Source organism: Nothobranchius furzeri, chromosome 8 (genome assembly GCF_043380555.1).
Source record: "Nothobranchius furzeri strain GRZ-AD chromosome 8, NfurGRZ-RIMD1, whole genome shotgun sequence".
Classification (NCBI taxonomy): Eukaryota; Metazoa; Chordata; class Actinopteri; order Cyprinodontiformes; family Nothobranchiidae; genus Nothobranchius; species Nothobranchius furzeri.
The window spans coordinates 71982828-71995746 of record NC_091748.1 but is presented as its reverse complement, the minus strand read 5'-3'; the positions used below and the strand labels follow the sequence as shown (position 1 = coordinate 71995746).

The 12919-nt window shown below is 39.8% G+C and overlaps 1 protein-coding gene across 1 annotated transcript; it reads left to right on the top strand.

The window, feature by feature from the left end:
• Window positions 1-2437: 2437 nt before the first annotated feature.
• On the top strand, window positions 2438-10900 carry tm4sf18 (transmembrane 4 L six family member 18). The gene is made up of 4 exons (XM_015971098.3): window positions 2438-2754; window positions 6143-6211; window positions 6697-6839; window positions 10556-10900. The coding sequence occupies exons 1-4, from the start codon at window positions 2575-2577 to the stop codon at window positions 10752-10754; spliced, it is 591 nt and encodes a 196-aa protein (XP_015826584.1). The 5' UTR covers window positions 2438-2574; the 3' UTR covers window positions 10755-10900.
• The last annotated feature ends 2019 nt before the right edge of the window (window positions 10901-12919 follow it).

Sequence of the window (12919 nt, the reverse complement as noted above, 5' to 3'; positions counted from 1 at the left end):
CTCAATGCTGTTTAAAATGTCAAATTCATGTAAATTTACCTGGAGGTTCTGTTCCTGTAGGAATTAACTGGCCAAGTGATAAAAACGCCAACATGTCCGGATTGTGACTGAGACACAAAGAAATACTCCTCTCAAAATTAATGGTTGCATAGGATTATTAGTACTATTAGACTATTAGACACCCGAGGGAACTGGGCCTTTTCAGGCCTAAAAGCCCTCGGGATCCTCTAGACCAGTGGTTCCCAACCTTTTTCCCAAGGGACCCCTTTTTTACCAGTAAAATTTTTGACGACCCCCTCCCATTCTCTCTTCCAGTATAAACAGTATTAAGAAATGATAAAATTGTTCAAGCACATTTTAATATGCTTTGATTCAATAGGTAACAGTAATAGTAGGCTCCAGTACAGAACAAAGTCATTAACAAAACCAAACAGAGCACAATGTGCTTGACAGTTTGTATTACTTTTCTGAACACATTGTTTCTTGTAAACACGGATAAATCAATCATTCCTTTCAATAAATGTTTGACACATAAAAAATACACTGAGCAAAAATGTACTTAAATGTGTATATTACTGTTTATACTAGATTATTTACTGTAAAGGCTGTGATTTATCAACCAGTCCTATCTTTAATGAACTTTTGACACTTGAAAATAAAACAGTGAGCTGAGCAAAATGTTCTTAAAAGTGTGTTACTCTTTCTGTACTAATTATTTCCTGTCTTAATATCAGTAAACTTTTCACTCATGAAAACAAATGTGAGCAAAATGCAGGCTATAAACAAGTAATAAATGAAGTTTTAACCCCTTAAAGTGGAGAGGTCCTGGCGACCCACTGAGAGGCTTTGGCGCCCCCTTGTGGGGGTCGGGACCCCCAGGTTAGGAACCACTGCTCTAGACGGGGCTGGGTTTCTTCAGATTCAGTTAGTTTTTATTATTTATTTTTGTAAAAATGACCTTGTTAATTCAGAAAAACAGCTTTTTATGCATGCAGCACACTTCAGTAGCAATACACTTTTAAACTGGATGCCAAATTTCAGTCACCAGAATAACTGTTTTTTTTTTATTTTTTAAAATACTGAATATTTTCAAAGAACTGCTTTCCAAAACTGCCCGTCATCGTGCCTTTGGTCACTATTCATGACCACATGTATCCTTTAGCATCAACTCGATGCAAAATTAGCGGTTTTCTAGTTTTTCTGTTTATCAGAAGCAACCTGCTGCCAAACAGAGCGCATGCAACCAAAACTGCAACAAAGAGATACATTAAACATGCATGTAGGGGTTTAACTGACAACACGAGTGAACTGCTCGTCAGCCTCATGCTCACACACACACTCTACGCCAAATCGCCTGATGCTGGACTATGTTAATCTCCTTACAGCTCCAAATGCACCCTGATACAAGCAGGTTTACCCTCATAAAGGGCCCCGTGTCCAGTCACACATCCTGTTTTACGTAATTTACCAAAATCAGTACGGGTTGTAACACATTTAGATTCAGTTTCAGTCGACTCTGCAGTTTATCTGAATATCTTATTACTTGATTACGTGACAGCTGAGAGCGCTGGCTCCCAACATGTTCACTGTGCTCGTGCCTAGTGTCCCATTGCCCCAGAAGCACCAGCTTCTATTGTGTCACAAAATCTCAGAGCAGTAGTGTTGCATAAAAAGGCACGAACCCAGTTCTTTTTCTCATTTTAACTTCTTGTGCACAGAAATAAAAATTTCCACCGCTTGTAAAAAAGGTTGCTGTCGATAATAACTTTAGATCCAATTACACTTTTCACTTTCAGGTGAAACTCGAAAAGTTTGAATATGGTGCAAAAGTTCATTTGTGTCAATAATTCAACTTAAAAGGTGAAACTAATATATGACACAGACTCATTCCATGCAAAACCTTCAGCCTTTTCAGTCTTTATTTGTTGTAACTGTGATAATGGTGGCTTACAGTTAATGAAAACCCCACATTCAAAATCTCAGGCAGTTAAAATATCGTGAAAAGGTTCAGTATTCTAGACTCAAAGTGTCACACTCTGATCAATGAATCCAGAACACCTGCAAGAGTTCCTGAGCCTGTAGATGGTCTCTCATTCTAATTTTTCCGTTTTGACCTATATTTTTGTTTTGAACAGCTTCTTGCAGAAATTTAAACAATAGAAATCAATAAACTGCTATTCAGTCAATTCAGATTTATAATCATACTGTATATGCTTTTTAATTAATTAAGGGTAATGCTAATTTAGCAACAATGCTCATTAAGTGACTAACTCATTCAGAGGGAAATGACTGAAACACGCTTGTTTGTTATGTGTTTGTTATGTGACTGCGCTTTGCCGCCCCCCTCTTCCTGTGAGTGTTTCCTCATGCACGTTCAGTCATGGGAGACCCCCTTTAACTCCAAACACACACACACGCACACGCACGCACACACACACAGCCAGCAGATTTGAGTCGCTCTTTGTGTTTCCTGTCTCCTCAGCTGCTCCGATCTGTTCCTTCTCTGCCTTCAGCAGCTCACTCTAGATTGCTCCTCTCCTGCCTGAGGTTGTGATTTTGTTTTCTGGGACAGCCATGTGTTGCTCGGTGGGTTTTGCCCGCTCTCTGGGCCTGGCTTTGCTGCCGCTGGCGCTCTGCTGTGTCCTGGCCAACCTGCTGCTGTTGTTTCCTATGGGAGAAACCACCTACGTCCAGGAGAACCGCCTGGCCAATTACATCTGGTACTTTGGAGGACTCGGAGGTGGAGGGCTGCTGGTGAGTGAAACATTTGGTTAGACTTTCTCTTTTTTTTTTTTTTTTTACCCTGTTTAAAATGAAGTATCTCAAACTTTGAAAGCAAGTAAAATAAAATCCTCAGGCCTGGTTTCAGTGGGATGTTTACTGAGGAGGAGAACTGAAAACGTTGCTTCATCACTTTTTTTTTTTTACAGTGTTCTTCCTGTTTTGTCTAAATGAAGTTTTTAATCATCTTAAAAACCCAACAAACGCCTGCAGTTTTGCCTCTGATCATTAAGATCATTCGTTTGTGCATCTGATGATTTGATTTCCAAGTGCTTAGGAATTACAATGGAATAACCTGTTACGACCTTACTGACAACGTTTTCCTCTGTGCAGAAAGTTTAAAAGCCTCTGACAAATGGGAGAAGTTAAAAAGTGAGGAGAGAGATTCTCCCAAACAAATAGAAATGAGATTCGCTTCACGTCTGGAACCACATAAAAAACTCACTCAATGAGTTTCTTTGAAAACTCTCAACCATGTGACTCATGAGCCACCTCCCTTCCTGCTTTAGTCCGATCAACACTGCTAGGGATTTGTGAAATGTGACCATCTTTAAATGCACAATGTGCTTTTCTTTTCCATGTAGTCCATTTTCAAGAGTTTCTGATCCAAAACCTGAAGTTATTTGTGTTTAACTTCATTCTCACGTTCAGTCTGAATCTGCATTTATCAGGATGAACAATGGAGCGTTTTGTGAATCTGTTTGTTAATCCGTCGAACAAAACGCTGATCCGGTTTATCTTCTGACCGAGCAGAAAGGAGTTTAAAAGAGTTTATTTTCTTATTTAAAAACAGAAAACTTATCAAGTTTCGACAATAAACCTAAACAGTGTTTAGACTAATTCTGCCTCATTCATGCATAGAAAGTGTGTTCTCACCGCCACATCAGATTTGTGCAAAATAATCTTTTTAAGGAAGAGAATTAAAAGGAAAAATTGACCCTACAATTATATTAATTTGTACATTTAACTGTAAATAAAAGCTGGATTTCAGTGGAGATTACGCTTGTGTCGTTTTACTAGCTAATGACAGCTATATCGGATCCTGTTGCTCCCAGAGTTTTCAGCAGTTAAAGAGTTTCTAAAAAAAAAGAATTTAACTAATCTTTATTTTTTGTAGATGGAAAACTCCAAGTCAAAGAGCAAACCGAATCCCACTGAGAGAAAATCTGTTTCCTTTCCTCTTTTTTGTGGTCTACTTCCCCTCTCTGTCATCATCCACTCTTTTAACCTCGGTGTTATGGTGACATCTGGGATGCGTCTGGAGCTAAGTTCAGAATTTTGTAGGTTTTTGTGTGGGTAAACCTTGGGAACTTCCATCCTCTCCCGTCCTTCCTTCCTTTTCCAAATATCATCCGGCCAGCCGCTAAATGGGGCATTCTTGTTTGTAAATGGGAACGCCCACTCCAAAACGGGAACACCCCCTTCTTCTTATTCGCTCCTGAAAATTTTACTTCACCTCAGATATTTCAAAATAAGATATTTTTACAGTGTTCTTCCTGTTTTGTCTAAATGAAGTTTTTAATCATCTTAAAAACCCAAGCCGATCTGTCGTGGTGAAGAGGGAGCTGAGCCAGAAAGCCAGGCTCTCGATTTACCGGTCGATCTACGTCCCAATCCTCACCTATGGTCATGAGCTTTGGGTAATGACCGAAAGAACGAGATCGCGGATACAAGCGGCCGAAATGAGTTTCCTCCGTAGGGTGGCCGGGCTCAGCCTTAGAGATAGGGTGAGGAGCTCGGACATTCGGGAAGGACTTGGAGTAGAACCACTGCTCCTCCAGATCGAAAGGAGCCAGTTGAGGTGGTTTGGGCATCTGGTCAGGATGCCTCCTGGACGCCTCCCTGGGGAGGTGTTTCGGGCATGTCCTGCCGGCAGGAGGCCCCCAGGTCGACCCAGGACACGTTGGAGAGGTTACATCTCCAATCTGGTCCGGGAACGCCTTGGGGTCCTGCCGGAGGAGCTGGTGGAGGTGGCCGGGGAGAGGACGGTCTGGAGCTCCCTAGTTGGGATGCTGCCCCCGCGACCCGGACCCGGATAAGCGGAGGAAGACGAGACGAGATATTTTCTCAGCTCATCTATCTGTTCTCCGTCTATTTTATACAGTTTTTGATCATCTGTGCTCACCCTGCCCTTTCATTTTGTGTTGCTGGTTTGACATGAGCGTGCTCCATGCTCTCCAAACCTGCATTTAAGTCCCGCCTCCTGCTTTAGAGAGAGAGAGAGAGAGAGAGAGAGAGAGAGAGAGAGAGAGAGAGAGAGAGAGAGAGAGAGAGAGAGAGAGAGAGAGAGAGAGAGAGAGAGAGAGAGAGAGAGAGAGAGAGAGAATCTGAAACATGTTTTTGGTGCAGGTTTTTAGACAGATGAAAGAGAACAACTTCATTCGTTTGATCTTTTTCCACAATATATTTATTGCTATACTGTGTCAGAAAGTTAAGAGCCATGAAAAAAATGTTTTCCGTTTTCAAACCCAACGTTTGAAGCTTGTAAGCTCCACTCTCATGCAGCACTAGCTGTCTGTTGCTGTGCGCTGCAGCAGCTCATCTTTCCAGCTGGATGAGTTAATTTCTTCATTATAGAGTCAATATTCTGCTTCATAATCGGAGTCAGTTGTGACCAGACAAAGATATCAGTCAGCAAAGACCAGACCTGCTGGCAATTGGATGTTTTAATCGCTCCAATGTTCGCCCTCTCTGTGCTGCGCTCATCCCCTCCTCTCGTCCTCTCCCCGACCGGGAACCTCTCGGCGGTTTTCAAACCCTCAAAACTCAGAAACTTTCAACATAAACACACTCATAGGTGCTGCTCAGCTTAAGGTTACACATCTCCACTATCTTCAGGTGTGAAGCAGTAACTTCATGAGGGATTGCATTTGCAGCTTGTGGCTCGTTAAAATCAGTAACGAGGTTTGTCGCAATATTGCGACCTTTGCGCTTAAAGGGTTAAGATAAAGCGACATCTCAATAGTGCCATTGATAATATTTTATCATATATGTACTGTGCCTACCTTCGCTCTAAAAGGTTTAAAATTGCATGATCCTGCTGTTTTTAAAACTGTTTTCCAAATTTGCTGTCGCAGCTTTAAACTGTGAGAATAATTTGGGAGTGCCACAAGGTTTGGTTCTTGTACAGAATCTTTTGTTTGTTTTGTACCTTAATGACCGTTGCCTGGCAGCCTGTTATTTTCTGATGACACACGGTTTGTTACGCCCCCCATTAATTGGGAGCCTCTGAAATAAAACGAAACGCACACACAAAAACTTTTTCATTATTTAAGAAAAAAAATGAAAGAAAATGGGAAAAATTGTATTTTGCTGTTAGCTCAGAAAGAGTCATGAAACAAAAGTATTCCTGTCCTTCCAGATGCTGATTCCCGCTGTGGTCTTCATCACTCTGGGGAAATGCAGCTGTTGCTGGAATGAAAGCTTAATGGTAAGAGACGTTTTAGTCTCTAAACTGTTCCTCAAACTACACAAGAGGAACATTTTGCTCATGCGGTAGAAATCTACAACATCCTGTTCTACTAACTGATTTCAGTCTGTATTTATTATATTCAACTATATGTTTTCACCTCCTGAAGCTTCCAATGGTTTTATTGTGCTTTCCTCTCTGACACACTTACAGAATTATACTGTAATGTTGTCCTTTTAGACAGAATGCTAATGCTAATCCAACTACGATTATTAAACAATGATTTCTTTGTAAATAACACGCAACAAATTAAGCTGGACTCACAGCATTCAAGGCACATGCACAGCTGAGTGTGTGTGTGTGTGTGTGTGTGTGTGTAGCAGCTGTCTATGTGCTTCCAGTATGACTTGGATAAATGGAACAGCTCACAGAAAGTGACTAAAGTACGCAGACGAATGCTGACATGTGTTTTTTCTTCCTCTGTGTGTGTCGGTGCTTCTCCACAGATGTGCGGGTCGGTGCTAGCAGCTGTCATCGGCCTTGTGGGGTCTGGGTATTGTTTTGTTATTTCAGGGCTCACCTTAATGAAGGGTCCCTACTGCTTTACCTCATTAGGGTGGAAGTATCCCTTTGCAGACGAGGGTGGCAGGTGAGGACACACAATATGGTGGTGTTTGCACCTGTAGGCTCACATTTTTACTGTGTATAGGGTGATTTATCTGACTAAATATTAAATATTCAAACACTTGTAGATTTCCTGGGTGAATTTTCTAAAGTGTGTTTAGTGCATAGTAAAAGGCTTTCAGGCTGAGCTTCGCACAGCTCAGCAGGTGGAGCTGGTTCTCCATGTTGAAGAGGTCCAAGTCCAAATCTGAGGAGTTCTCGTTTTACGTTTTTCCTTTTTAAATTAAAACCACAGTTTACTTTTAAATGGTTCAAGAACAATCTTTTCTTTTGACTGGAAACTGTTTCAGTGGTCCTCAATATAACATATAAAACACTGTTGGGGCTCAAAATGGCCCAGGAGCACTGATAAACGGCTAAACGCAACACCATAAGAAAGCTCTACAATGGAAAGGCTGCTTTTGACATGAATGTTAAATGAGCTGGCTAAAATGAGAAACTCTCTGGATAACTCAAAGGACAAGCGATGGCATTCGTTCAAAGCCGGGACATTCCAAGTACATCATGGAATGTTACGTGTGCTCTACGACATTCTTCTTTGTAGTTTTCCTCTCGTCCCAAAAGCACGTTAGCACTATCTCAGGCTGGCGTTAACAGTAGCTCAAGCTAGTCTTAGCAGTAGCAGTAACATCAGCAATACCTAGATATAGCATATTTCTGCTGTTAGCATTACCGTGACTAGTGTTTTTATATTAGTGAAGTTAAAAGGGTTTGGGACGTGCATACTTAAAGAGCAAGTCAACATATCAACTTTTTTTATGCTGATAAACTATATAAACGAGTCTAATCGTGTAGACATGTGTAGTCAATAATTTGGCACTTTAGTGCATCTTAGTTAAAATATAAATAGTAACTAAACCCCAGAGTAAAATTGTTTTGCTTATAAACTGTATAATTGAGTCTTTACAAATGCAATCTTTCAGTTTCTGTGCATTTTTTGACATGGTTGTGTAAATTTGATTAAATCTAGAATCTAGGTCTAAAAAATGTCTTAGTGCTGCCCCCTGTGGCAGAACAGCAGCTGCTGCATTTTAAACTTGTGATTGGCTGGGGCTGGAACAATTTCACGTCATCGGTGAAGTCTCCTCCCACACCCCCTCTCTCCCAGGATGGAAATTTCCTGCACTTGGCCATGCCACTCTTTGCCTCCTGGCAACGCCCACTTTCATGGCATTTTTCAAATCTTGACTAGGGGTGGAGTTACATTTTCTGATGGTTTGCAGTCCCTCTTTAAATTTTCTACCAAAAACTGTCAGTGTTGCTTCAGGTCAAAACTCTGCACTGTATTTGAATTTAAATCTGAAATCGCTGTTGGCTAAGAGGTTCCCTATGATGTGAGCTGGTACCATATGATGTCACAATGCCGTTGTGGGTGTTTGTCTATTTGTTAGCGGCTCCGCCCTCTCGGTCTGCCAGGCGATAGCATTTGTCACATTTTTCAAATAGGAAGTGGGAGTGGAGTAAGACTCTGCTAGGGAGTGACTTGCTCTTTAAGGTAGTGTGCCTAAGCTTAAAAGTGTTAAAGCAGCTTTTGTCAGAATGAACAATTTTTCTGTGGCCATTACAAAATTAAACACCCCAAGCTGCCTATTTAAACTAAATAAATGCAGTTTGAGATTCTAGGACTGCTTTAAAATGCTGCCGATAAGTACAATGTTTCTTTTACAGAAACCACAAAACATTTCTTTTGACAGCTTTAGGAAGCTGTATTACTTTCTACTGCAGATTTTTTTGTTTCCACTGGGATCTAAAGACAACAAGAGAACTTTTACTGAAAAAGAAAAACAATTACATTTGCAATAAGTAATTTTTTTTCATACATTTTGGTTTTTAAATTCTTAATGACCTGTATTTATATAGCACCTTCTACAGTGCTGCAACCCCCCAGGGTGCTATACAGTACATTAGTCATTCACTCATTCACACACACACATTCACACATTGGTGGTGATAAATTAAATTGTAGCCGCAGCTGCTCTGGGGCGCACTGATAGAGGACATCATCCTGCAGTGCATCGGTACAGCAGGGTACCAACCTGGTTACTTACTAGCTTAGCATTATTGATTAGTAGGAGTTGCTTACAGTTTGTTTCGTCAAACACAACTGATGATGCTCAAAATTTTCTTAGATTCCAACATTTTATTTAGCTTGAAAAGAGTTTCTTCTTCTAGTTTATTTCAGGTGTGCTTCCAGAAAATTTTGATAGGGGTGGCCAGAAGGGACCAAAGACATTTTTGGGGTGGCACACCAAATTGGTCCTTGTGGTAACTCTGGTTGAATTTAGTCTGTGGCGATGTACTGCATTGCGCCTTTCCAAACATTTAACTTAAATTTTACAAACAAAAACATTTTAGAAAAATACATGTCAGTTATTTGAAATGTTATCCCAAATTTAATTTAAAAATGTGTTTTTTTAAGTTAATTCACCTGTTGCTGTGTTCACAAAAAATAAAAAAAAAATAAAAAAATAAAATTATGGATATAAAAACTTTTTTAAAATGGTGAACAGCAGAAACACATGTATTTTTTATTCTGATTATTTCTTTACTCATTAATTGTAATATTTTTATTTTGTTTTACAATTATGTCTTGAATAAACAAGATCAGTATATGGTTTGACTGAACATTAATATGATTTGTTAACACTGCCTTTTCCTGAGGGTGGCCAGCAATTTTCTCGGGGTGGCCATGGCCACCCCTGTCCACCCCTTGGGGGCGCCCTTGATTTATTTTTAATTGGAGCAACAAAAGTGAAACTTGTTTTGAACTCTGCACAAAACGCTGTAAAGACATAAATAATTGGACATAACAAGAATATATTATTTAGCAGCTCTGTATAATTGTAATGATTTTAGACCATGTTTTCCAGTTCATTATAAATTGCTTGAAATGTTCTTGTTTTGAATATTACAGAAAAAATATTCCATCTCCTAGTAGAGTCAAAGCAGAGGTATTTATTCTTGACCTTAGTTATTAGGCAGTAACTCTGGCTAGCTAAATATCACCATCACTTTAACATGAATTACATTTAAAGGCCAACTTTACTGAACAACATTTAATTATTATTTCTGATTATAATTATTCACTCTGAGAGTAGTCTCCTAGACCTATCTCCTGCATTAGCTTCTGATAGAAAACAGACGGTGAAACTCTAGGATTAGAGAAGCCTGACAGATCTATATCACACTGTCACTTAACATTCATGGACTCACCCATCTTGACTCACGGCAGAGAAGGCTTTTGTTGGTTTAGCGTCCAGGAAACAGCAGAGAACATCTTGGCTAGTAGAAGCTACCTGTTAGCATCAGCAGCTCCACCATACAGCAGAACTCCTCCAGGCTTGTGTTATATGTGGAGATAAAATATCAACGTTTCAAAGTAAACCGAGTCAGCGGTAGAGTCACGTTGCTCTTAGCCAATCAGAGGAGAGCTATCAGGAAGAGGACTCCAAATCCTGCTGCCTGAAGCTCAACTCTGATCTGGCTCACTTCTAGTTTCTGAAGCAGGTGCACCAGAGCTTTTTTTCCCCCAGAATATGACTTAGAAGGCATTCCTTGTTACTAGAGACCACTGCTAATGTATTAAAAATATGAGTAAAGTTTATCTTGATGCTTCATTTTAGTTGATATTATTAATCAACCAGAAGTAGAGTTTGTTTTCAACATTTGTTTGTGTTCCAGATATGTGTTGGAGCCAAAAATGTGGTCTCAGTGCCTTCAGCCGCTTCACATTGTCGAGTGGAACGTGACTCTCCTGTGTGTGTTGCTGGGCCTCGCAGTGCTGGAGTTCATCATCTGTCTTCTACAGCTGGGAAATGGTTTAGTCAACGCCATCTGCCGGCCCTGCTGCTACAAGCAGGAGTATAGTCTCAACGCTTAGACACACACACACACACACACACACACACACACACACACACACACACACACACACACACACACACACACACACACACACACACACACACACACGTGTGTCTGTGTTTATAGAGACAGCAGTCATGACACGCATAAATCTTCCTTTTTTCCCAGATTCAGGAATAAAAAAAGCATCTCTGATGTTTCATAACAATGATTTGAAGCGTTCTGGGTGACTCGCTCTCTTTTATATCAAGCTGCTCTCAACAAGCACACCCTGTTTTTGTTTATTAGTTTAAACGAGATTCCTGTTTGTTTCCCATGGGAATTTTTTATGGTTAGGAGACATTCTTGTAGGAAACAACTCATATTCCCAAGGTTCAACGTTCTTACTCGGCTTTTTTCTGAAGTACACTGAAGTGTCCCATCAAGTTTATAAGTATTTTGTATGTTTGTAAGTATGTTGGTTATAAGAGTATTTTGTTGTAAATGTTTGGAAGCTGGTTCAGTATTATTCGACACTTTATATACATATTTTTAGTGTCTTTTTTTATATTTTATGATTTGTTTGTGCTTTCTTTGATAAAAACGTTATTCCTAATGAAGAGCGTTTGATGATCATTACTAAATAAATGGAGGATACATTTCCATCACTATACTGAAGTTTGACCCCATATATACTACTTCCACAAAACAGGTCAGACAAAGTTTAGTTTAATACTTAAAAATGTTGTGTCAATTTTTTTTATTAAACATTTAAAGTAATTCTATAATTGCTTCTATTTTCCCGTCAGCTTCATCCCTGAACATAATTAACAAACAATGTATGCATATGATAACACTTGTTCAAGCTGGCTTTGCGGGACCTATTTCTTTATCCCCCCCTTTGCCAATTTTTTTTAATAATTAAATAAAATCCATTTTTTTAAATAAAATTTTTTGTTTTTGTGTAGTGCCTAGTGATTTTTATCTTGAGAGGCGCTATATAAAGATTGTTTTATTGAGGATACAGGCGGCTGAAATGAGTTTTCTCCAACGGGTGGCTGTTAGTGTGACAGTGTGTCCTGTCACAATGTCCCGATTGATCATGCGCCCTGGCTACTTGGCCAAGGGGATGTCCCTTTGGCTGACTGGTTAGAGCATATGACTCTCACCCGGGAGTCTGGGGATCGAATCCCGCCCGGGCCCTCGTTTATCCACCTTGCCACATCAGGGATGCAGTCAAGTTGAAGAAAGAGTCCTATTGGGTTATTTTGGCTTTAGGGACTCCAGAGGCAGCTACAGATGTGTACTGGCAGTCCAAGCAGAATGTGGCTTGGTGTTCGCGGTGGCAAAAACCCGGGCACCAAGGAGCAAGACTTCTGTATGGCTTCAAGGAAATTCTGGACCACCATACTCCAGAAGTAAGGGGTACCAGGCCCTTTGATGCGGGCTGTTAGGTCCGCTTTAATATTTGGGGCTGATTTAGTCATTTCTGACATATTTCATTGTGAAGCATTTTGTGGTTCATATAAAAACACATTTTATTAAATAAGAAAACTTAATCCCTTAAATGATTTGCTAGTTGCAACTACCAGCCCCCCAGTCCCCATTTCTCCTTCCAGTCAGTAACTCTGGAGAACTGAAAACGAGGGTTAAGGTTTGATCGTAATGCAGGTGTGCATATTTATCTTTCCCGTGTATGTCTTTCTGCTGGACTTTCCACAGTTGCCAGTTATTGATTAGTTTAGCCTCCTGCTGGGAAACCATTATCTCTAACCTTGTTGCTTGGAAGGTTTTACCAGTAATTAAATAAACATTCTATTATTTCACTGGTGACACAAGCATTGCTATAGGACTGAATTATTCATCACCAACCTTTTCAACAATTAAGAAATTATATGTTTATGTTTATGTATTTAGCAGACGCTTTTGTCCAAATGCATTCTTATTAAAGAGTTAAAGAGCTACACACTAACAAATAAAGTTAGGAAACCCATTTAAAAAACAATGTTTTCAAGTTTTTCTAAAAAGTATACCATGTGGTTGCTAATTCTGTTTTATACACCTGTTGTTCCCATCTGAATCAGATTTTATGACATTTAAGGGCACAAAGAATCAGAGTTCATTAGCTGGAAATGATTTTTTTGAAAAAAAAAAAAGGGCATAAGTGATGGATGTTTAGTGGTTAATGTTTGGTTATTGCAG

What these genes read in the sequence shown, in the direction of transcription:
- tm4sf18 (XM_015971098.3), top strand. Translation starts at nt 2,575, where the DNA reads ATGTGTTGCTCGGTGGGTTTTGCCCGCTCTCTGGGCCTGGCTTTGCTG. An exon ending in TCGGAGGTGGAGGGCTGCTG is followed by an intron (nt 2,755 to 6,142) that starts GTGAGTGAAACA and finishes CTGTCCTTCCAG; the next exon opens with ATGCTGATTCCCGCTGTGGT. An exon ending in TTTGCAGACGAGGGTGGCAG is followed by an intron (nt 6,840 to 10,555) that starts GTGAGGACACAC and finishes TTTGTGTTCCAG; the next exon opens with ATATGTGTTGGAGCCAAAAA.